The 25,528-nt window shown below is 41.0% G+C and overlaps 1 protein-coding gene across 1 annotated transcript in view; it reads right to left on the reverse strand.

Moving 5' to 3' along the window:
- The window catches only part of LMNTD1 (lamin tail domain containing 1), a 178,908-nt gene extending 160,682 nt beyond the window's left edge, over positions 1-18,226 (reverse strand). The window contains exon 1 of the mRNA XM_085324405.1: positions 17,970-18,226. Within this exon, the coding sequence (XP_085180531.1) occupies positions 17,970-18,226 (257 nt within the window). The remainder of the gene's footprint in view (positions 1-17,969) is intronic.
- Positions 18,227-25,528: the final 7,302 nt, after the last annotated feature.

The raw sequence follows: 25,528 nt of genomic DNA on the forward strand, positions 1-25,528 counted from the left end.
TTTTTTTTTTTGAAAACTACTAGCACTTAATGTAACACAACCAGGCTTGACGCATTTTGTAGCTCATATTTGTCAGGAGGTGTCAAAACTGCAAGTAGCCATAAGTGCTTCCTGAAACTTTAGCTATAATGGTTGCAAAGGTTATGATATAACATATATATAATTACCTGTGAWATGCACCAGAATGCAATTCATTGAAACAGTATTCATAAAGAGTGGAGGATATTTTATTGCCTATAACAAAAGCTTTTCCCCTCCTCCAGCCGTGAAAAGGTCAAGTACCTCCTGTATTTTAAGTTATTGTGCAATATCTCACTTTAAAGAATAAAATTGTATTAAGATTCAACTCCTTTAAAAACAAAAACAAAACAAAACCCCACAGTAGTTTCCCAGCTTTCTTCTGGATTATTCTATGTTCAGCACTGAAAGACAGTTACGGCAATGTTGCATTTGGAAGCTTTCCAAAAGTGTGCATGATTGAGAACACTAAGTTATCTTTTCACAATGCATTCAAGTAAATAGCWTTATGATGTTAGTCACACAACGAATTATGTTCTGAAGCAGGCAGAAGAAAACGTGCCCGTACAAGACCTCAGCTGTATAATATCAAGTAGGGGTTTAACCTGCTTCCAAACCTCAGACAGTCAAACAGCCCTTGCGATTCTTGTATTGATCTCACCATTTTCTGCAGTGTCCTAAATGCAACTTTCAGACYAGCAGCTTGCCGAGTCCGGCGCTGGTTCTCCCCTTGTACTTGTTCCAGCGTGACTTGGTCAGCATGCAACCTCGTTTGTAACTTCTGAAACAGCAATAAATAAACATACATCCGTGAGGTACTCATCAAGCAAAGCAAGTTGCATCATTATCAAAGTGGAAATCAAATGCCAACATACATCACAAGCCACATCTTGGCTGGCAAATTTCAGACACACAGCACAATAGGAGAGAAATGGCTCCATATTTCACTATATTCATAATGACCATGGGAGATTAAAAAAAAAAAAATCATTAAAAACAAGTCTGGAAAGTATTTAAGGAGTAACACGGGCATGGACATTTGTTTGGATTTCCCTCAACACTGCAGTGTATTTAAACACTTTCTTTCAACAATTTAATTCTACTATTAGATTTTCTAATCACACAGTATTGCTACTGTTTCCCTYAAAATACATGCAGGTTTTACTCATGTATCATTTATTTCACTTTTATTTCTTCCACTCCTAATATGTTTTCCCATCAATGTAGGATCTGAGCAGGCTAGTGAGCTATACAATAGTAAAGCAACATGCTGGGTGTTAATTATGACTGGGTTCATGATTTTCCTCCATATATGAAAAGCAACTACATTTGCCAGTCTCAAGGATTTATTCTAGATTAAGGACAACATCAAAGGAAATAACAAAGGCAAGGACTGCAGGGCAGCAGAGTAGGCACGTTTCATACCAGCTAAGGGACTGGTTCCACAGTTACAGAAGTCACTCAGGGAAAGGACATAGAGGTAGGTTGAAAATCCTGGTTTGGCTGAGGGACAAACTCTTCTATGAAGCTGAGAGGAATGCATTTTTCAGTTCAGCTCARCAGCACTTCTGGAGAAGTAGTCTGGCATGTTTTCCTGCTAGCTATATTCAAGGTGGTGATAGGCAATTTTAAGGTTTTATCTAATTATATGTGTATCGCTACATCCATGTAGCATTTATTTTTTCAGTAGGCATATACAGGTATATTATCTTCTTACCAACACTGCTTGTTAACAAATTTTAATTTTTATTCAATCAAACTGTGTAATGATCCRTGATTATGAGGTAGCTGACATGAATTTTGGACTTAAGGAGAACAGAGTATTAAGGAAGCCCCATAGGCCAAGCTTTAACTATCCTTGCTAGTTGGATAGATGTCATGCCCCAGAAACTGCTTWTGCCACTTTCAGACCTATAGAGCACCCAAGCCTTGAAAACTTGAGCTTAAGCCCRTTCAGAAGCACACAGATATTGCATAGGGCCTTTGCCCAAGAGCAAACTTCAAATCTTGGTTTGTATTGCCACCAGCATGCCCAGCATGGTCTCATATCTGGGGTGATCAGTCTAGGGCAACAGGGGCTTGGTTTGCTGCAGTCTTTTAGCTCCACCTTATAGCAAGCAGCACCTGCAAGCTGTTTCCATGCCATGACATCCCACGTATTACCCCRTTGGTGCCCAAAAACAGAGGCACTCAGAACAGAGACATAAAATCAAAGAACACATTCAAGAAATTATCCACAATTTCCACAATCACAAACCTCTTCTCAGTAAAAACCCTGTCCTGTGACAGAGATGCTCTGACAAACCACTGGATTCCTTAATGTTCCCCTTTTGGTTAGGTTTCGAAATCATTTCAACAGTAAAAGGAGAAGGGAGGTGAACACCAGGTCTTCAGCATTTTAAGGCAATATGGCCCTGCACTGTTTACTATAGTTGCATGCTATCCCAATAAATGATGGACTGRATAACTCAGTGTCCTCCAGATAACTACAAATGTTGGTTTTCTCTACATGTGAAAACACTTCAAATCAAACTTTAATTGACAAAAAMAGGTGGCAGTAATCCTTGGGTGTTCGACAGTGAAATTTCAGACAGCCRAAATTGCCACTGTGAACTCTAAAAGCTTGAGTTTTGCTCTACCCAGCAGGAACAYTCTGCCCAGGAAACAGCAAATGTGTCTTCACAGAGCCAGACCTGCAGCATACCTTTAAAGGCTGCCTGTGGTAGAGATTTGATACCTGCCSAAAATCACCCACAAGATGAGATCTCTTACCTCTAATGAACAGTCTTAGCCAGTCTGACAGCATTTAGGACCTCCAAATTATGTCCCATTTCTCTCTACTGCTCTTTTGCAGGTATGGACGATACCAGGCCCAGTTCTCAGTTATGTCCGTAGTCCCATCATAACGCTTTGCTCCTCGCTAGCCACCAGGAGAAAGGTGGGCAGGCAAAATGGATTGCCAAGGGGACAAGCAGAGAAGGACTGTGGCTGAATATATTATGCTTATGTGACTTATCTGCTTCCAAAAACCCACAGGCACATAGAAAGCTGAACAGAAATCAGCTTTGAAATTACTCTTTGATATGCTATGAGGCGTACAAGCTCCCAGCTGCCCCCAGATATGGAAACCACAGAAGACAGCTTAACAACAGCTCTTGTCCTCTCAACTCTCACCTCCTGCTCCCTGTACAGGAACAGAGCAGCTGGAATTGGGATCAAGGCTTTCAAAGGGATAAAAAATAGTCAATTTTGGATGAGTGGCAAGCACACTAAAAATCCCAAATACTAGGACCTTGTTGGCCCCAGTAAGATCTAGACTTGTGTTAAAATAATGAGGTTTTGAGTGAATTAAAATACAGAAAGGGATTTAACGCTCAGTCTGAATAGCATTTATTCAGAACCTACTTAATAAACAAACTACACACACACACACACACACACACATACAGAGCACTAGGTGTTGTTTAGGAAAGCTGGTTTCTCCCCCAAAATAGACAAGGTTGAGTGATCTTTGAATGTGGTTTTCTAAAGGTCAGAAACTCTCTGGAGTTTTTACTAGTCCAGGGATTATATTACCACTAAGGTGAAATAAAATAAGGACTACAAATATGAATATTAAAAGCAAAAGAATGAGGCTTTTTTGTATGCACACAAAATAATAGTAATAATAATGGACAAGAGAACAATTTCAGATCAGGTGTGCTATGTGTTAAAGAGAGTGTATGTGGCCTAGACATTACAGCAGAAAACAGCCCGACTCAAAGCCTTCTCACTGTGGAGCTAGCTTGCTCAAACTATTGCTGGGTGCATCTCAGCAGGGTCACACCATTGCTGTAGAGCTCAGAACAGGTTGTGCCTCAGTTTACCAATTTGAGCAATAGGAATAGATACTTCTCTGGCTGCTAGAGAAGTTGGAGGTTACAGCTATGATGCTTACATACCACCTTCTTCCTTTGTTGCAAAAACATGGGCAGAGTGAAAGGTATGATTATTCTTCAATGTCATATCCAATGAAGTATTGCAAAGCTCAAAATTAAGGCATGAAGACAGCRCAATTTTCTCTCCATTAAGAATAAAACATCACTTCTCTTCCAGATTTTAGTTTACTAAAGCCTTTTCCAGTCATGCATCTTGGTCAAAATTTAAGATCCTTTCTGTCTAAAAGAAGTCATTTATTGAACTTTATGAGCAGAAGAATGGTGTTATTGACTGGTTCTAGAAACTAATAAACAGTATTCTAAGTGATAGTCTCCCAATTTTATTGAGGGTTTGGGGTTTTTTTTTGTTTGTTTGTTTGTTTGTTTGTAGTCTGGGAGGAAAATGCTAAATTATGAAAATAGGGTTGTTTTATATTGCTGCTTAAAAAATATTTTTCCCAGTGGGAGGATCACTTATTTTACTAGATGTATGATGCACATTGCCATTAATGTTAAGACTATCTAGTCTTCCAATATTATAATGGCCTTAGCCATGCCATAACCTGTTACGTGTTCCTTTTGCTTGTTTTGCTTGATGTRAACCTCATTACATATGAGGAATGTTATTTGCATTAACTAGATAGTGTGTTTAAAAATTTATAGTTAAAAGCGGAGCTGTTAGAACAGAAAAAAGAACAAACAAACAGAAAAAAAAAAAAGACTTAGAATGCCTGGCTTCTATTTCCATGCATTACTGACTGCCTCAACCTTGTAAACCAAATTTAACCCTACTCATTAGCATTGTGCAGAAACTTAGTGCAGTCATTATGATAATGCATTTGTATTTTTAAATGTTTTGAGAATACATACTGAAAGTGAAAAAACATATACAACTCTAAACTGGTTTCAAACATAGGGCGTTAGTTCATTTTTGACCGTTAGTTATCACAGTTTAAAATGGAATCCTGTAGATTTAGTTAAAAAAAATTATCCTCATTCTTTAACCCATACAAGGAAGATTCAACAGAAGTCCAGAAGAGAAGAGTGATTTTGTTTTTTAAGAACATTTTTAATTATAAAGTCCAGCTGAGAACCCAATCAATCCCTGAGCAAACTCTGAGCACATCTTGCAGGCCGAAAACACCACTCACGGTGCTGGAAACCCTGAGGAGAAGATCGCTGACGTTGAATCTTCTCCGGGTACATCCCCGATGCCAACTGCCTGGAGACCTGAATGACGTGGGAGCTACTAGGGCAATCTTACTAGGCGTCAGATCCTCCAGCTCTCGGAGATATTTCCCAGTTGTTACTTGATGTGGTATAAAGCTGTTTTGAACAGCCGGAGCACTAAAGAACAGCCTGAGCGCGCTGGTGAATCAGACCGAGAAACTATTTAACCGCCAGCAATACTGCGAAGCACACAGTGATCTTTTCTTAGGGCAACACACTCTCAGATTTTGCATTTTGCCCTCATGCGAAAGGACGATTTCACATCTTGGTGGTTGCTCAGTTAAGGGGAGAGGCGCCTCCGAAACCTCAGAGCTTCGCAGAGCCTCAGAGTGTGAGGTTTAAAGCGGGCACCTCTGCGCTCGGGGGACACTCAGTCCCCAGCAGGCAACACGCAATAGCGCTGATCCGAACTAAAGCGCTGGYGGGCTTCGAGCAGGCTGCCTGGCACAGAGCAGCTATTTGGGGCCRAGGAATTGCAAGAGCCCTGCTCCTCTGCCTGTGCAGAGCTGCTTCCTCCCAGGCAATTTCATTTTGCCAGCAAGCACCTGTAATCCCAGGGCTGGAAGTGGGGTTGACGAGGAAGCTCCTCAGAAGCACCTCTTTCTCACACACCACTTTCTCTATCTGCTTGCTCCTGAAGTGAAGTCATAAACTCATCCTCTACCAACATCAGTTGGTCGCTGTGGAAGTGATACAACCTCACAGGCGATGGTATGCACTGAGCACCAGGCACTTCGCAGAAAGACCCTTGCTACAGGTTCACAGACTGAAGACAGCATGCTCATGGGGAGAGGGAAGGAAAGCTGCTCAAGAGGCTGAAGCAGAGGAGAGGAGTCGAYACCTCTGTTCTGCAGGAAGACCGCAGAATTTAGGTCTACATTGCATTTTCTGAAAGTTCAGGACACCCAAAGAGATGTTTGACCCTTAAGATAACTTAGAACAACTTTGAGACAGCATGAACTGATGTCTGGAGGACTCTGTCCTAGAGAGAGATCTGGCATMCAGCTTTTCAACTTCACCAGCTGACTGAGGATAAGTCACTGTTTTACAGGGTGTGGRCAGAGTGTGCTTGAAAGTCACGGTGAGGGTGCGTATTGTCTTCCCAAGTTGCTCACCCAACATCACAACCAAACCCCATCCTCCAAACGTTCAAGTCAAAGTGCACCCCATAGGAAGAGATAGCTGCAAACCCCCCTTTGCTCTTGGTGCGGGTGCACCAGCGCAGAGCTGTCATGCACCATTCACTGGCACCAGAAGCAGGGCCTCCAAGAAATGAGGCACTCACTGTGTTTCTGAGAGGAGCATTTGGCCTGGGGCTTTCAGATCCTCAACCAGATCTAAATTAGAGAAGAAAAAAMCAAAATAAAACAAAAAAACAAAACAGTTTGACTTYCAACTACCAGGGAGAATCCACAGAGTCAGCAGTTAGAAAAAAAAAAAATCTTTGCTGGTATGTGGAACAATTTTGCTCTGAAAGTCCCTGAAAGTCAATAAACATGGACCCTTAGGATGTTCTTTGCTAGTGTTTCTCTTCAGGGAAGGGAGGAAGTGACTCACAGGCCCTGAGTGAAGGGGCCAGGAACAGAACAAGGCTTCAGAGCAAGCAAGCAGCTTCAGTTAAACARCCTATTGCTCACGTGGTCCTCGTTAGTCACGTAGCTTCTAACGACAGCCGAGATCTTTCAATGCTCCATCTTTTTTTTCTTACTGTATGTTTTKGGCATCAGTCATGATGACAGTAAGTGTGTTAGTTATGCTATAGGAATTTGTATTGCTTCACTTTTTGCCTGAAAGTTACTTTATACCCTTCATGTTAAATCTCTGTTCCACATAAAGCTCTGTATTTGGGGCTTCTTAGGTCTAGGAYTGGCAGAGAAACACTGAGTAAAGGGAGACAATTACGCAAAGTAGTTCTGTAAGGGTTTCACACACACACATACACACACACACAAACAAAAATTATAAGAACACTGCTTGGACATAGCTGGGTCCCAATAACTGCTTATTAAGTACCTACTAATATGTCATGTATATACACAGCCACTTTCCTTGGGGCTCAGGGCATCACAGTAGAAATCAGAAAGACTCTGAAGAGCACCTCAGCTACCTAAAGGTATATTGTGCAATGCTGTATTTTCCTGTGACAAATCATACCTACTACCTTGCAGCAGAGAATGCTACCAACTGCAGGAGGATGACTAATTGGACCCARAATGAGCACTAACGGCTGAAAGAATGACACAGAAGAGGAGTAGGAAAAGGCAGGGAGATACGCAGCATGTCAAGTCTCCAAAAAACTTACAAGCCTACTGTAAGGCATCTAGTCAGAGATGGTTAYTTTTGACTTGCAAAGACTTGAATGTTTAGGGGTGAGGTGATCTTCTCTCCTCTAGGAATAGGGACAAAAGTTTCACCAATGAGCATAATAAAAAGCCTCAGATTTTTTCTTTTCCCGAGAAGGAGCTCCCAAGTGAACGCTCCTTTTTTTTTGCCCCTTCGATCAGCTTCTCGTCTTAAGTCTGGAAAAAGCCTTAAAAACCTACAGGACACGTTGTAAGCTTTCCCAGCATTCAGAGAATTCCCTGATATCTACACTACTCAGAGGATTCATTCATAGTCTTCTTGTCACTTGTCAAGTCAACATTGTTTAGATTTATATCCTCTGTCAATTAATTTAAAATAGAGATCAGCTTAGTACCTTGATCGTTACAACAGGGACTTTGGAAGACGTTTGGAAGTTAGTGTTAATATTGTACCTTAGCCTTTGAGTTCACTACAAAAGTGATATAAACGTAGTAGGAGAATGGAAAACTCACAGCAAATTTAAGATCTGATGCACAATATGAAGCCCACCACCACAGGGTATATGAACAGTATATAGGAACAGCTATCTAGACAACAATATTGAAGTGAAATAAATATCCTGTTAAGAACAGAAGGGATAAGTGCTCACTTCAAGTGCTCAAGATAAGTGCTCACTTCACCTCACATCCAAGCAGGTAGCCAACCTTCAGCTAACCAGCAGGCAGGAGCTTTCCCTGAGGACAGTTTCCTTCATCACTGCCTCCTGCAGGGTCTCTCCCACCTACCTCTGCAACAGCTGGGAGAGGCCACTCTCCGAGGCCACGGCCCAAGTTCAACAGGCCATTGCTCCAACCAGTTATGGAAACCCCTGTCCTTTCCAGCTGAGAGACACTGATTACAGAAGCATTGTATTTATTTTCTCAAGGAAAGCTCCTTTTTTAAGATGGCAAGATCTGAATTCCACTTTCTCCTGTACCAGTGTTAATGAAGAGAAATACTATCAAAGTCTTGTATCTTGACACTCAGGAAAATGTAGTTGGGGRTCAGGACTAGATGCTGTTTTGGAGGTAACAGGGAAAGAATTCTAAATCACCAAAGGCAACAACAAACCTACTGGAGCACAAAAKAGTCTCCCAAAGGAAGCAACAGATGCTCTATATAGCTGAAAAGTAGAGAGGCAGGAACAAATGACTTCACTTTTTTTCTTATACATTACCATTACTAGAGGAATAATTGGGCAAAAACGAATAGAAATACAAGACCGTAATCTCACCTACATAATACCTGGATTCAGGAGAGCAGACACAGGAGTCATTGATACAGAGACTGGAATTAAGTCTTCAGAACAAGTAAGAACCTGAATTTTATCTAAACTTCATCTTATATGTAGTAAAACACAAGTATAAATACACAGTATTTACATTACATTTAAGAAATACCTTTCTTAAAGAGATCTGTATGAGCAGTGTTTGGGGTAACATGTTGCTATAAACATTTATTTCATTCACCTCAAGTAAGGCAGATTAAAAAATAAATAAATAAATAAAWRAAAAGACATAGCAAGCTTGACTTTCAATACCTCTCATATATTGACCAGGCAAGTAACTCTGCTAAAGTCAGCCAGAATTATCCTCTAGCTCTAAACAATGTTGAGATTCTATACCTCTCCAAACCAGGACCATTTTATTACATTTATGATGATATATAAATATATAAAATATTCCATTTAATGAATTTTAAGGAAACTTTGTACAAGTTAAGAAAGAATCAATCCATCAGTGCTTGTTGAACACAGTGACCCAGACACAACCTCCRGCTCAGGAAGCCCCTCAACAACAGCTTGCCAGAAAGTAGGAAAGCATACAAGGGAAAGGAGGGCTTGTCCCATTTCTTTTGCCTTTGCTGAGCGTCACCTACTTAGCAGCACTGGACAGAAGGTTCTGAGATACAACTTCACCTGAATCATTAAGCATTTCTCTAGAAGACAAATTTCTAGTTGGTCTGCTCTCTCTCCACCTCTTCCTGTGATCAGAAATTCTTACAAAAACAACATTAGACACAAAGAATTTGGTTTTCATCAAAAAGGCATTTTCCAACAGGAAGATCTACAGAATATGTGCTGACCAGCTCCAGCAGACAGAGTAAAAACTGCAACACATCTCATCTCAGCCCCAGCTTCCACCCTGTACCGGCAGCGATGGATGCCACATAACACATGTGAGAAAGGAACTGAACAAGAATAATCCACAGGTAATAAAGACAACACAWCTGCATTTTCAGATTTTGTGACCAGCAGGTACATACCAAGTGGAAGCAATAAGAAAGAGTTGTCAGCTGTTGCTAAAATTCAGCCTTCAGCCAGATGGATGGGGGAATATGAGAACATGACTTCGCTACTTTTTCTTCTCTTCATTATTGCCCAGAGATAGTGGAAACATAGCAGGTGGGAGCCTCAAAGAAAACATGCAATTTCTTTCCTTAGTGCTCRTATGTTGATCCCTAGCTCTAACAAATAATTACTTAGCTCTGTCTTGGCTACAAGGCAGAAAAAATTCCCTTGTTGTTATTCCTCAGTGGAGTGCTTTTCAATTATTTCTACAATTCTGTTCTTTCTTGACTTGACCTCTGTTAAGTGATGTGGGTGCAAAGAAAGAATATTGTTGAATAAAGAGCAAATGAACTACAGAAAAGAACTGCKTGAATGTTAAAGCCTTTTCATCTTGCCTTTAAGCTCTCATCAAAATAATATTAAGGCAGTGAAAGTCAAATCTAAGTTTAATTTGTTTTCTCCATAAGCACTAAGCTTACCCCATTGAAAGCTCCATTTGGGTATTTATTCCAAATTTCTRCCCTTTCCCTCTACCCCCCACTGTCACCTGTTCTCCACATAGCTATGTATCTGCCCCTTCAGATTGCACAAAGCCTGGTTTACCACCACAATATTGAATCACAGTGAGGGTTTTGAAACAGCAACTACATCCAGTGGAAAAATAATAATAATAAAAAAACATTTTTATATTTATTTAAAATAGGTCTGGTATGTTTGTAGACATTAGCAAAGAACTCAAATCTGTGGCCTGSAGGAACTGCATCACCTTTGGAAATAGCCTTGTGCATTAGATCTAGTTGTTAGGGAAACTACTAGGATGGAAAGCACAAAGCCCATCAGCTGAGAAGCCTCCATACAGTTGGGAAAAATCCCTGAAGAGTAGTAGAACTGGACTCAGGGGTACTYCATACTCCTAAAACAGATGGGACCCAAGATTGTATAAAATAACATTTGAGGATGGAGTTCTTCAACTTCCATTTGTTTTGTTTTTTACATTTTACTACTCTTACCCCTCTTCTAGTTCATCATATATTTTCTTTGTTTCAGGCACTTAGCTGAAACACTTTGAATATACTTTTCCCATCAACACTTCTCTAGCACTGCTGTGCCCAATACAGAGCATCTCTTTATTTCAGTCTTGAGAGAGATGGCCTGAAGACAGCCTCAAAGTTAAACCAGCAAGATAGGTGGTAGCAGACTTTCTCTTCTTCTCTGTCCAGATMTCTTCAAGGAGTCACACAGAATTCAGTATTTTCTTGTCTTTTTGTTTTGGTCATTTTGCTGGGTTTCTGTGAACTAACTTTTCTTCTGGAGAAACTTGACGTTCAGTTGGTATCTGCATCTTCACACTGAAGTCACAGCTCAAATGTAGCTCAGCTCTGTAGCAGCATCAAGTTCTTATCACCAACAGCTGCCCTGGAGCTGCTGTGAAGGAGCTGGTAGTCAGACTTGTTGATACACAACAGAATAAGCCTTTACAAGTGGTACTGATTAGTGGTTTTGTTAGAGGCCCCAGCAAGGGCAAGGTTTAAATAAGAATCAGCGGCGGCCTGCTGCCATGGGAGTCCACCCGGCAGGTCAGGACTGAGCCAGCACAATTAAGGGGCCTCCAGTGTTCATGCCTGGATGTACATTTAGCGCACACTTCCAGAGCTGTCAGCAGCCCACCTTTCAGCAACACTAAATCCACAGATACACTAGGTTAGTGTGGAAATTGGGAGCATGAAAAGAGAAGGTCAATGGGGACACTAGGGAGAATTTCTGACCAAAAGCATTTCTAGGGTGGGCTGAAAGCTGAACTGAAAAGTTCTTCCCACAATTTAGAGAAGCCACAGGGCTGCTTTAAATTGCAGACACTATCATACACGCAAACAGTGCAAGCACATCATTCTCTGGATTCATCTTCTCTTGGCTTTCCTTTTACTCAGATCTATTTTGGGAGGCTTTTACAGAAACGAATTAAAACATGAGTGGAAAGAGGCTCTCAAAGCAAGCCTCAGTGACTGTATGGCATTCACCAGTTGTTCACAGATGAGTCTCAGCTATATATTTTCATAGGCTGGCACTCTAAATAGTTAGAAGTGYGCCAAAAATAGCGGTATCACAGAGAGACAAAGCATCATTTATTACTAAGTCTTCACTAAAGCCAAAGGAAGAGCTATCTAAGAGCTGCACCTTCATGCCACCCATTATAATAGAATCTGTTGTCTTTACTGTATTACATAATATTTATACTATACTACCCAGCATACCCAAAGAAATACCACAGTCCTAAGCCTACAGCCTAGTTCTCCTTACATGAATAAATCAGCAGTAGTTGCATTTCAAGAAATGGAGCAACTCCAGTGTAAAGTAATTGCAGACAGGAGTAGAATCACACTTTCCCTTTCAATCTATATTATTGAATTTAGAAACAATATATACCTTCTAGTGTCTTAATTAGTGTTTTAACCACTGAATTAACTGATTTATAGAAATATCAATGAGTATTTATTAGAAAGTCTAATGGGTCAGTGGTTGATTTATACTAGACTATCAGTAACATCCTTATAAAATCCATCAATTATGTAATAATCTTTTAAATTAAAGACCTTCACACAGCATGCGAGCACATTTTACATGTAATTATTGCATTACATTACTGAGTTCCTAGAAATATCCCCTTTTTCTCTCTTGAGACAGATTTAATTTTGTTTCACTCAAAACACACAAGTGTCTTGGGAAGCATTCTTATCTTTTTACACTACTTGATGTGGTTTATAATTTCCCACTTTATCTAGCTGAATGATCTTTCCCTCAGCTATTAGTTTCTCATCAAGGCTCTTTCCAAAAACAACAGCCTGTTTTTGCCTGCTGGGTCAAGTTAACAAACAGCATGGGTTGTCCTTTCTCAGGCTTTCAGGCACAGCAACCCACCTCTGGCTCAGCTGCCTTGATGCGACCCACCTGCAGCAGCAGCCCAGCTCTGGGAGGGACAGAGAGAAGAAGTAGACACAAATCCTGAGCGCTCACACTCACTTCCCAACCCTCTAAATGCAGAGCTCCTACCAGCAATGAAAGGTAGTTAGCAATTTTCTGGCCAGTTTAAGTATTTGCAGCCAGCAATTAAAGCCTGTTCTCCCTGTTTCTACTGTGAAAGAAAGGAGCTACTGCAGACATTTAAAGGGTAGCCAAGTGATTCACTGGCAGCAAAGCTGSCTGAAAAAGGTTGTGCTTTCTTCTCCCACCCCATGAACGATACGCTGTTCCAGCCACTGACTCGTACCCCTGCACTCTAGTTTGCTGCTTCCAAAATTGTAACAAATGTCCCATAACTTGAAATGGTCTGTGTCAAAAATTAGCACCCAGATCCGGGGGGGAGGGGATGTCTCTTTTACAGTATATTATTAAGAACAGTTGTACTAGAAAAAACAAGCGGTCAGTGACATGTCACATGCGGCCAGGAATGCTGCAAACCCGCTGTAGATAGCGTAGGTGTGACCTGCACGCTTTGGAGTCCCTTAAATTACTGCAGAGCCCAGCTGGGGCCTAGATCCACCATTTGGGACATATCAGCTTAGGTTTTACAGTACCATCAGACCTGCCCTCCTCTTCTTTCGTATTAAATTATCCAAGATCCTGACAAAAACGTATGGTAGACTTCTAAATGTCTCTGTGAGGGGTCTCAACCTACCAATTGTGCCGCACACCAAGCTCAAGCTTCATGTTCCTGTAGGAATATAAGGATTTGCTGCTAGGGTGGAATTTGATGAAACACCATTTGCTCATAACTAACCTCTCCTGCAGTATTAAAACAGCTGATTGCTGCTGTTTGCTTAGAAGTCTAATTCACTTTTCAGTGAGGTCCGAAGAAAAACTTCCATCAGTTTAAAAGGGCTTTGGATCAGGCTCCTTGCCCCCCAACTACAACAGGAATATCACCAAAGAAAGTAACTGTAATTGTTATTGTCCCAAGGATCCCTGCATCGTCAGCCAGGCTGGATAGGTAAAGTGCATCCTGCCTRCTGAACTTCATAACCATACAAGCATAAATCCAAAGAAATAGGAATTTGAGTGTTACAAAACTTAATGGTCAACAGCCCCGGCAGAGCTGCTATGGCAAAACTCTCGCACAAATGATTTCATTCTCAAAGAGGGAATGAGAGGAGTGCCACACCAAAGGATGCTTTAATTCTTCCTCACAAGCAGATGAACAGCCTGACAACTACAGAAAGCATTTAAGATTCACTGTTCTGTGTATTCCATAGGCATGAAAGCCAGGGAGCATTCAAAAGAGTATTCTCTACCACTAATAACCTAAAGACCTAATAACAGGGTATTAAAAGCCCAGACCTTCATTTGGTTAAAAAGTGTAGAAATATTTTCTCCTGACATTTGAAAGAGCTTTATTTTCTTGAGGAAAATGAAATATAAATATATATCTAAAATATTTTAAATATATATATATATATATGCATTCATCACATTTAATCAATATTTTAGGAAAGCCATACAGCATCATAAAAGTATCTATAAGTGTTTAAATAAAGGTTCTTTAACACTGAATAAATATTACCCCCCTTTTTTTTTTCTCCCTCACTGCAGAGTAATGTTTGAAGTGTTCTGATCTTACCAGGGAAAATGTTGACTTTGGGAGTTAATAGCTAATACGATATTAAGTACACATTTGCAGCTCATCAGGAGAAGCACACCCGCTGATCAGAAACATGATGTAAAAAAAGAGTTGTTGATGAACTGTGGTCATTTGCCTCCTCAAATTTCCCCACTGATGGACAACATTAGAGCCCCCACAAAGCGAGATCCAAGCCTGCTTCTCTTGAATCAAAGAGAAAAGGGTCTTTTATTCGAGGGACCAAACCAAAGTGGGAGTATTGGTCTCCAAGACTATCCCCCAGGGTGGAATTCATTTTAGCCATACCAGAGCTRTCTGCTCTGGGTTCACCCTTTGTAGTTAATGGGGAGAGTTAGGTACTCTAGGACGCACATGTTCATCTCACCTGAATGTACATAACAGCAGAACAGATTAATTTCACCTTTGGTCCTTGTAGAACTTTTGCTATTGCCATTCAAATAGTAACAGATTATAGTGAGAAGGGAAACTGCACAAGAGTTTGTTTGTTTAAGCTGAATTTGGCACTAGGCAGCTCATTGCAAACTTCATATAGCTGCAGTACCAGAAGTAAAACACAATCTTTGGCCTTGTTTTATACTATGGGCATATCTATAATGAGCAAGTAGAGTGACTAAAACAGTAATTGATACATGTTCTTTGCATGTCTTAAATATTTACTGCTTGCAGAGCCAGCCAGAGGATGAGAGCTCCACTGACCACAACTTATGAGATTTTAGTGTCCGTTATGGCTTCACGTTGGAAGAAAAACAAAAGCTTTTTTTATATAAATTGTTATATGAAAACATTTGAAACAGCTGTTCATTGACCGATTGGTGGATTTCTGCAGTTCAGGCCACTCTCTCATCAGAAATGACCAGAGAGCATCCTCTGGAACTTAAGAATCTTTCCACTGACAACCTCRTAAACACAGGAAAAGTTTATATCTTTTGTAGAAATAAGCATTGCAGAAGCTCTAATCCCATCAGTAATATGTGTTACAAAAAGCAAGAAGTAAATATCTTTAATTATTAGTTTTTCCATCAAAACTTCTATTAAACTACATWCAAATGGGCCAAGATTGTCTTTTACCTACATATGCATTCAGGCATGAGAAAGATAGCAAAAAATAAGTTTTTACTGAGATGATCTCAGTTCTGTGGCTCTATTAGCAACAAACRCATTAATAAGGTGTTTCTAAACAACATAACCTAGCGTGATGGCAAGTTTGAACATTAAATCAGAGCTTGTAAGGAGACTGGGTAATTAAGGTCATTTCAGTTCTCAGTCTCATTCATTGCCTTGAAGCATAGTATTCGGATAATTCAGTCTGAAAAGGCAACTGGATGAAAGCTTTGAGCAGGTACACAAATCATGAATTGACGTGGCAAATGACAGTTTTCAGCACTATTAGCAAAGGAGGGTTCTGATCTATTCCCTCCTATCCATCCGTTCTCCAATAAACAATCCTTCAAATCACAGACATTCATTCATCTGTGAAAAGGTCATACAACATCGTACATTTATGGTATGTAGTTTGCTAATATATGACAATTTGGGGGAAAAAAGTATCAAAGACTGCTTAATTCATCATTCAATATCTGCTTCCACAGCTGTTTGAAAAAATACCTAGGTTTTAGTTTTGGTTTCTTGGGTTGCTAGTTTTATTTCCTAAGGAAATGAAGCTTAAGCAACTGATTAATACAGGTATGTGTGTGTGTGCATGCACACTCCCCTCACCTTCAATTACTTTTGAACTTCCTGGCTAATTTCAAACAGGTTTTATAGAGCAACAGAAATATTAAAGTCAATGCTTATATAGAGGGGTTGGGGARGGGGGAACTAGGGCCTCACTGAGGGAAAGACTACAATCATTAAACACTAGAGAATTGGCTCAGGAGTGCATGACAAGAAAGAAGGCTTGGTTAGTTCTACTGCTGTTTCCCATATGTAAGTTATGGCTGAGAGGATAAACTTAAGGCATAATGAGTTCCTTATAGACATGCCTAAAGTTATTTAAAGTAATAGTTTGAAACTTTCTTGTATTTGTGGATCCTCATACTTTTTTCAGTGAAAGTGCAAGTTGTTTAGGGTGTTTAAGCCTGTTGATAATTATCTTTCATGGGCCTTTTAGAATGAGTCCACAGATCCTCCAAGACTTGTAGCACAAGCTGAAGAATAACTCATCTCATATAAACTGCTTGTATGTGCGATTTGGGGCTGGAAGTTTTCAGAAAAACCCAAGATTTGCAGCATTTCCTAACTCTGCTTGAACCAGAAATATGGCTGAACATTCTTAATTGTGACTGGAGTGGTAAAGCTGACAGCAGAGAGGAACTTTAGTTTTGATTTACATTCAGCATGAGTTTTCAAAGAAGATTCACATTCACTTTTTTTTACATGTATTTTTAATAGGCACCCTTTCCTATATAATCAGTCAAACAACTCTAAAGCTCTATTGTGAGATAGGATACAGTGTTCGAATCTTTGTAATCTCTTCTTCTCCTCCTTCCTCCAAAATGTCTGGTAGGCCTGGACTTAAGACTTTATAATGAGATCCAACCCTAGGCAGTAGCAAATCCCTTCACAAACAGAGAATTCCTCATTAAGAAGATGAAGGCCCTGCTTTGATTCTTTACATTTCTGTTAGGCTAGAACAGAAGAGTACACAAGTTCATGGGCAGCATTTCAGAAGACCTAACATTGTTATGTGTTTGTCAGATGCTTTCACTTAGATTTTGAAGCTAAAAGAAGAAGAGAAAATTTTGAAGAGAAATAACCTTTCAAATGAGGAGACATTATTAACTTTCTGAGGCATTACTTACTTGATAACAGAATTGATGCTTTGGTAAACAACTTTTACAACAGTAGATCGAAAAGAAAAACTATGAGAACATGATAAGAATAGGGCAATGGACAGACAGCTAAGAATCATATAATGCAGTTCTTGGAATTTCTCATTCTCAAATTTCCYAAAGTTGTGTATTTTGGAAGAGCAAGGCACATTCAGAACTTCTGTTAGCAAGATTGGCTCATCTCACTGGGCCACAGTTCTGATAAATGTCAGTCCTCCTACAAAAAGACCAGCCAATTACTCACATTATCTTTCTGTTTTGTTTTTTATCCCCAACAGTTCATTGGCATATCATTTTTGCCAGTTTTTGACTAATGTATTTTTTACTGTCAGTTTTTAGATAGCAGGCCATTTACTAAGGGAAAATGTAATTTGCTCTTTAAATATATATATATATATATATATATATATATATATGTACACAAACTTTGCCTTTGTGACAGTATGTTGACTAGTAAAGAAAGAAAGAAAGAAAGAAAGAAAGAAAGAAAGAAAGAAAGGCCCTCCGCCACGGCACTGTATTAACAAGGTCCTGCCTGTTAGGACCTCAAGGGCATCAATAAGCCTTAATGGCCCCACCTGGCCCAAAAGGCAACTCCCACCCTGCCTCCCACCCCTTCCCAGGGGTCCCAGAGCCCCATTTAAGCTCAGCCCTGAGGCCTTTGTCCTTTTTGGAGCCTGGTGTTAGTGTGCCTGTGTCCAGCTCACCATTTGGCCTTTTTGTAGGGCCCCAGATCTACCTCCAGACTCATTTCTGCCCCATCTCCTAAACCTTGTATTTCTGCAATAGGTATCCTTGTCTCCAGTGCTGCTCCCTGTCTGGACTCTCCCGGATGAGCCCAGCTCTGACTTGTTACCTCATCTTGTTTGGAGTGATTGATGGAGCCACCCCAACCAGCAGGAACTTTGAGCCTGCCCCTTAGCAGTGAGGGCCCAACCCAGCCCACACTGGGGTCACCCTCCATTGCCAGCACATTCCCTCTTTGCAGCAGCCCTCCTTGGGCTGCTCCCTGATGTTAGGTTGAGATAAAGACAAAATTGCTATGAGTGGCAATGTCCAGTACTGAAAAAGAAGTGTCTCTCCCTTTGRTCTCCGTGTGTGCTTGTAGATAACCAGTGTCTGGTCAGTTAGTCAAAGTACTATACCAAGGCAAACACTCTCCATTCTAAATATGCAATAGAAGAGATAAAAATGGCTCACTTTGAAAGCAGCATTTAAGCTGTTTAGAAGGCTTAAAACCAGGGCAACAGGAAATACTACGTGCAGAGAAGCAAGTAGGATACAGACTACAGAAGTCCAAAACTTCACCCGTAGACTGCTATCACTGATCATGAATAACTGAACTGGACAACTGGAGAGACACAGAAAGCCCACTAAACAATGTCAGTGTACTTGGAACTAAGGGAATGGGGAAGTTTCAAAGTAGAGAAAAAAGCTGATGTCTCAAAATATTTTAAGAGATGGTCAATTATTCATACATACTAATGGAGCGGGCAAATACGAGTACTTCCAGCTCAGCACCAGCACACACTTAAGGCACTGAAAATACACCAGAGGAGGCATGAAACGTTTGTCAGGCCTTCTGTGAAAGGACAGGATTAGATACCCCTCTTATCCAGCAGTCTTACTGGATAGCAACCATGTATTGGTCAAAGTCCACACAGGGCTTGTTCCAGGAAATTGCCCTCAGAAAGGCCAAGACATCTCGGAAGTACATACAAAGCCACATGAACAATCTGCCCACAAAAGGATATTAATACCCTACAGACTATACATAGACAAACTGCTCCAAGGTGCACTGCAGCAGGGCACATCCTCCTATTCTGTTTTGTCTACATGATCAACTCAGGATCTCGCTGAAGCAGGAAACCAAGAGGAAGGAAGCCTTCCCGCACCTCATCAAAAAAGGGTAAGTCCAAGAAAGCAAGGGGTTTATTTAGAGTTTTCTAGAAGTCCCTACATGCTAAATGGTCCTTTACAGCTCTTTGGTCTGACTCATCTTAGAGCAGTTTTAAGACTTCCCAGAGCTGGACTCACCCCACAGCACAGAKGAATCAGGGAGCTGCACCAAGTGCCGAGGACAAAATGACAACACACTATCAGGTGYAAATGGCCTCATTTTCCATAGAAGAAAAAGATAAGAAGAGAGGTTGTTTTGTTTTTCCCCCCAAAGTAACCCTGGGAAGTACTTCCGAGAGACTATAATAGCTGGAAACCTAACTAACYGCCCTTTGTGCTCCTGGAAATATCTTTCTCCACCCTTAGCAACTGAATCATGACCACAAGCCCACCACACCGCCATTCAAAATTAAACATTGCCCCTGTGAGTTTTGGGAGGCCAGGTTTTAARCCTCTTTGTTTTCTTAGAGTAAAACATATATACACTCACAAAAAATCACTCTCATCTGATTCATTTCCTTTGGCACTGCACTGTTAAGTTAGTTTAAACAAAATGTTCACTTTTCTCCTCTTCCCCACTCCCTCCCTCCTTTAGGATCATTTTTTCCCCAACTGGGAGAAAGTCTAACTTTCTCAATAAGCCATTACTGTAGCTAATAGCCTAGGGGGAGAAAAGCCCCCTTGTGAACCTTGCAAATACTGTGTATTAGCTCTTGTAAAGTAGACAAATGAAAGAAGGAACACATGTTATACATTAGAGGCTTAAGTTTTGATGGTGGGCTGCTGCAGTTTGCTCTTGCATTCATTTCACCCCTGCTTGATTGGCTTCTCAAATTTTCTGAACTTTAGCCATTAAATCTGGGTCTGTACCACTCAGTTGCTGAAGTTTTTCTTCTAACTAGAGAAAAAGARCTTCTGACCACATGAGCCCCTGGCTCATCTGGTGGGATCTCTAGTATTTTATGAGATGAGAGATGAATTGAAACAGTCTGAAGGGACAGGCTGTAGAAAAAAACTAGTCCAGCATCACCATACAGCATTTATTACCACAAAAATGGAAAAATAAACTCACCCAGGTCCTGCAACTGTGCATCTGCTGAAGAAAGTCCTATAATAGGCCTGTGCTCCTCGTTAGACTCAATTACAAACTGCTGTGGGCAAAAGGGCAGAGAGCAGCTAAAACAGCAGCAAAAGCAGGCTTTACCGTACTTTTCTTTAAGTCAACAGAGGAAAAAATGTCTCAGCTGCAATCTGCTGGTTCCCAAGGACTAGATAAATACATCAAAGYAATGTAAATCTTTACACTATCAGACCCTTTCAGCTAATCACCTATAAGAGTCAATGGTAGGCTTTAACCCCGATTAAAAAATGGCCTACTAAAAACATACCTTTGTCATCACGGCTCATCCTCCCCACAGCCCTGTCCTGTGCAGCATCTCTTGCTTTTCAGAAGAAGGGATAGCTGTCACCATGCACGTGCCAGGCCATATTAGTCTTCTTAATTTGATTCTTTGAAAAATAATGGGAAGATGATATCACATATCTCACAATCAACTTGATCTGCACTGCACACAGAGCTGAAAATTACTGGGTGAGCTCATAGTCTCATTTCCACGATACATCATGATARTATATGATAAAAAGATTTGGTATTGAATTTAAAAACGAACAGAAAATATAAAAAATTTTGAGAGTTCTTGGATAATCTGTCATTCACATGAAAGCACCTTTGATTATGCAATGATAACAGATATTAATGCTCAGGATTAACAGATCTAGCTATTTGTTTTACACAGAAAAACCCTATACAACACTTGTTGTTGCAGAACTGTTGAAATGCTACTCCATTGAAAAAGCAATTTTCTTCGTTATTATTACACACAAATAYATGTGATATGAATTATATACAGTGGCTTGGTCAAGTGAATTATTGCTCTTTCCAACTACCTAAAAGCTTTGGTTAGGACTGAACTGCAGGTAATAGTYTACACTTCAAGTGGAATCACTTTTCTAGAATGGCAATAAGCACTAGCAGAGACTCAGAAGGCCTAAAAGTGCTCTGTGCGCAGTGTCAGGAGCTAATCCCRTTTCTGCAAAGAAGCGAGGGCTAAAAAGGCTGTGAGGGGCCACAGGAGGAACAGGAGTCAGCGTTAAAGAGAGGGCACGTTCAAGCGCCCTAGCTGATGAGATTCACAGAGCTCTCCTAACACATGTGTTGGGCAGTTACATCATCCACATCGTTCTGGTTTCAACAGCCTACTTAACGCATCAAGGGCTGCTGCGGGAGGAAGGAGGCAGAGGAGCGAGAAACAAGATACGAGCAAACTCCTCTTCGTTGAATGACCTCAGTTAGTGCTGCAGCCAAATCTCTGAGGTGTGGATATAGATCCAAAACCCTTCCTCCCAGCAATCAGACTGAGAGYCTCGGTTACCATCATTACCAAATGAACGGCCAGCTGGGGAAATCCAGCTTCGGCTCTAACCATCTCCCTCACACACAAAGCCTAAGTACCTGATGTGCTTTGGTCTGGGTCCATCTCTCCTTGGCACAGGAACAGTACAACCAGTAGAGAAAACTTCAGCAAGATCAGCAGAGATCCTCCCCTTCAGCCCAGGGGAAACACTTCTTGCCTCTGGCATTYTCCCCCCACCCAGTTCCACCTCCCACACATTAATTCACCTCACTTCATACTTGAAAATAAAATGAAGAAGGGAAAAGAAATCATCATTGTTCAACAATAGCCACATCAGTTCACCAGGGGAAACAACAAAGGCACGGCAACACAGGGAGGAAATGTTTACATATGCATAGGAACAGCCAAGAAAACCAAATAATGAAAAGACAGAAAATAAGCAAATCTCACCCTGCCCTCCTTGCCCCCTACCAAAAACATTCCTTAGTCAGATGCACACTGGTCAGGACTTTGTCAGCCTGATGCAGGTGCTAAGACTTCCCACTGGCAGCCAGCTTTTTGCATCTCTCCAGCGCTGGCCCTAGGTACAGGCGAAGTAGCCMGTTGTTTAGGACAGCAAAACAGTGAGGATGCTGGAATAGCCATGCTCTGCTATTTGCTCTGGACGTGGGCCACCAGGCTCACTGCTAACATCGCCGCAGAGGAAACAGTCCTGATGCACAAGGTCCTGGTGCACAGGGCTATTTCTGGGATGGACAGRAGGCAGGGTGGGCAGTAGAAGATTAGGGTTGGCAGGCTGTCCTCCTCCCCCGGCAGATGAAAGCATCCGCGAGCACATGGAACACATGCAGCAAGTACCACCATGKGCCACTTCCTCAAGGAAGGAATGCCACATCACAACCTCTCCCCACGTAGGTCCCTGAATTGTGCTTCTGTCATCAAGAACCTTTCATTTCACTTTGCTCCTTCATATCCTTTAGAGGGCTACTTTATACTCTACATATAGACATTAACACTCTAAGCATCTTGTTTTAGATTTCCCAAACTGGGTAATACTGTTAAAAAGCAACCACATCCTCAATGACATACAACTTGTATGGGCAGACCAACAACATAGCTTATATTCAACAAAGTTCAAGATCTTCCTCAGGCAGTCCCCAACCTCACTACCTTSAATGCTTCCCAGAGAAAAGCCAACATCTGGACAGGACACAAGAGCCAAACTTTGTCCATTCACAAATGAACTTCTATCTCTACACACAATGGCACAGCAAAGGCTCCAGGGACGAAAACTCTGCTTCTGTGTTGTATTACAAAAATAGCAGTTGGGTGGGTGGGGTGAGGGTGGAAGGAGGTGAAACACCATAAATATGAGAATAGGTCTATTTTAATGACCCTGAAGCCATAGAAAGCTCTCATTAAAGTTCATAAGGGAAGAGTGTAACTTCATTTGCCAGAATAAACTTTTTAAAAAGTACATACTACACACTTTCTGAAAAYTTTATTTCTTTTTATTTATTTTTCTTTTYGAAGTCATTCATTTTGAGAAGAGACTATCATCTATGAAAACAGCATAAGAGCCATTCCAGTAATCAGTTTTTTAAAGAGCCTCCTCTGGGGCATGACCATCCTAAAAAATACTTTTGCATTTTCTTCTTGYTTTCCAAAAGGCTGCACAACTCCAGCAGCCCTGTCCATCCACACGAAGAACCTAAGTGACAACCATTATCACAGCATTCAAGCACCTCATCAGTTTTAATCAACAGCCATCTAAGGCAGGGAGTATCTCATTCTTAGACAGGAAGTACAGAGCTATATTAAATGCAGAACAAAGACATCCATAACTTGGCTGTCTGGCCCCCAGCCTAAACCAGTCTACATCAGGCATCCAGGCCCAGGGGTGGAGCAGAGTGGTGGTTGAATAGCTGTTCTGGAGATGTCAACAGTGTTTTAAAACAGTGTACAAAAGCCTCATGTGAGGATTCAGGCCTACATGGTTTGCCAGATCATTAACTTAGCTTAATTTCTGGCAGGAACTCCCGATACTTGTCTATTCATAGGACCTCATGGCCTCACATGCAACTTTTTCCCTACTCAGCTGTGCTCTAAAGCTGTTCTTGCTTGCCTAAGGATAAAGAGATGGTGCGAAATACATACACAGGTCTCTCCATGCAAAACCAGAGCCCTGAACAYAGGCCATTCCTTTCCCTTTTGTTAAATTTTCATTATTATCTCAAGTGTCATGATGGGTCAGCAAGGTGTCTACCAAAAAACACAGAGGACTCATTTGTGACTTTTGCATGACAGACACACTTCAGACAATAGAGTCAATGCTAGCTCATGCTTTGCCTGTTTTTTTAAGCTTCACAAACAGGAAAGATTCCTATTGTCAAATTGTTATTTTAATGGTTTCATCAGAAAACTAAAGCAAGTCAAACAGAAAAATTAACTCTGAGATTTCTGGAGGAAATGTGGAAAACATGAATTTGACAAAACTTACCACTATTAGTCTAGTTTTAAAACCCCCCTTTTTTTTTGGCATAGAATCTGCAACTTGAATTACTGACATTTCAAAGACCTCTCTTCTACTTCCYTTTGAGCTCAAGTTTTCATTCCTCCAAGTATATTGTTTTAAAAAACAAGCAAAAAAGGTTCCCAAGTGATCTCAACTCTTTTCTCCATCCCCTTCCATTGCAGCTCCCTCCCCCAGCTCCAAAAGTTAACTGACCACAAGTAAAATCATCATCTCAGCAGGGAACAGGGTTCTACTAATTTAAAAGACAGATAGAGGCAGTTTCAGAACTCACAAGAGCTTAAATATTGTTCAGTGCTGGTGGAAATATTTCCATCTGGCCTGATGGCTTCCCACCCCAAGATGCTCAGCAGGAAAGAGATTTAACATTAAAACAGATTTTAATAATCTAAGTGCTGACAGACCATTTAATGAAACAGCTCTAGCAGTCAGTTTATAGAAAGGTAGTCTAGAGTTAAATAATAATCCAGTCCTGAAATTTAAAGCGTAAGGCCATTGGCAGTCTCCACAACTCTCAAATAACTTCTTCATGGAATTTTAAAGCACTTGGCAAACATTAATGAATTAAGCTTCACATCACCTTCCAAACTGAAGGACTGAAATCACCATGATAACAGACCAGCTTTTCCTGTTTGCACTTCAGGTTATTTAAGCAATCCACTTTTTTCACCATTCTCCTCAAATGCAGCACCAGCTCCTCCCTTAGCAACCAAGGAAGTTGAAATCCCCGTGGTTCAGGTATTTTATACAGTTGAGCCAAAAAGGGGTTTACACCTTTTACCACCTCAGTGAGTTTAAGATTCTGCACTGTGGAGCGTTTGACCTTAGCGTTCAAAAAACCTGGCCACTGAGGCACTCCTCAGCCCCACTGCTGCGCTTCAGTTGTRTTAGAGGCCAGCTTGTGACCATCCCTCTGGGAGGAGAGTCAGCTCTGTGGGAAAAACCGCATAATGACGAAGCACGGAGACACATCTTCTAAGGGCAAGGCTATTTTTCTCACCTGTAAACAATTTTGTCTTTGAACTTGCAGCTGGTGTTGGAATTGCAGTACCTGGTTCTGTAATTTCAGTGACTGGAAAGATTCTTTCTTGTGCCTAAAGTTTGGGAGACAAAGAGGAATAATCTGACTCCCCCCCCCCAGAGAAATAGTCCGTGTTAATGCTCCTGTGAAACACAAATCACTAGCTCTGAGAGCTGGGGGGGAAGAAGGCAGTGAAATTTTGTGTGATCAGTGCTGTCTGAGCAAGACAAGAGGGCAGACTCAYCAGGACAAGTACATACTCTGGTCATCTCCCTGCCTCCCTGCATCTCCCGGTACCTGAGCAGTCAAGGCCATGAGCCTTTTAACACATGCCTTTGGTCTCMATGAAAGTAGGATTTCTCTCAGCAYAGGCTGTCCARAAGAGCCTTCTGTGAACTT

The sequence above is a fragment of the Rhea americana genome, unplaced genomic scaffold (genome assembly GCF_003343005.1).
Source record: "Rhea americana isolate MKP2758 unplaced genomic scaffold, rheAme1 scaffold_91, whole genome shotgun sequence".
Lineage (NCBI taxonomy): Eukaryota > Metazoa > Chordata > Aves > Rheiformes > Rheidae > Rhea > Rhea americana.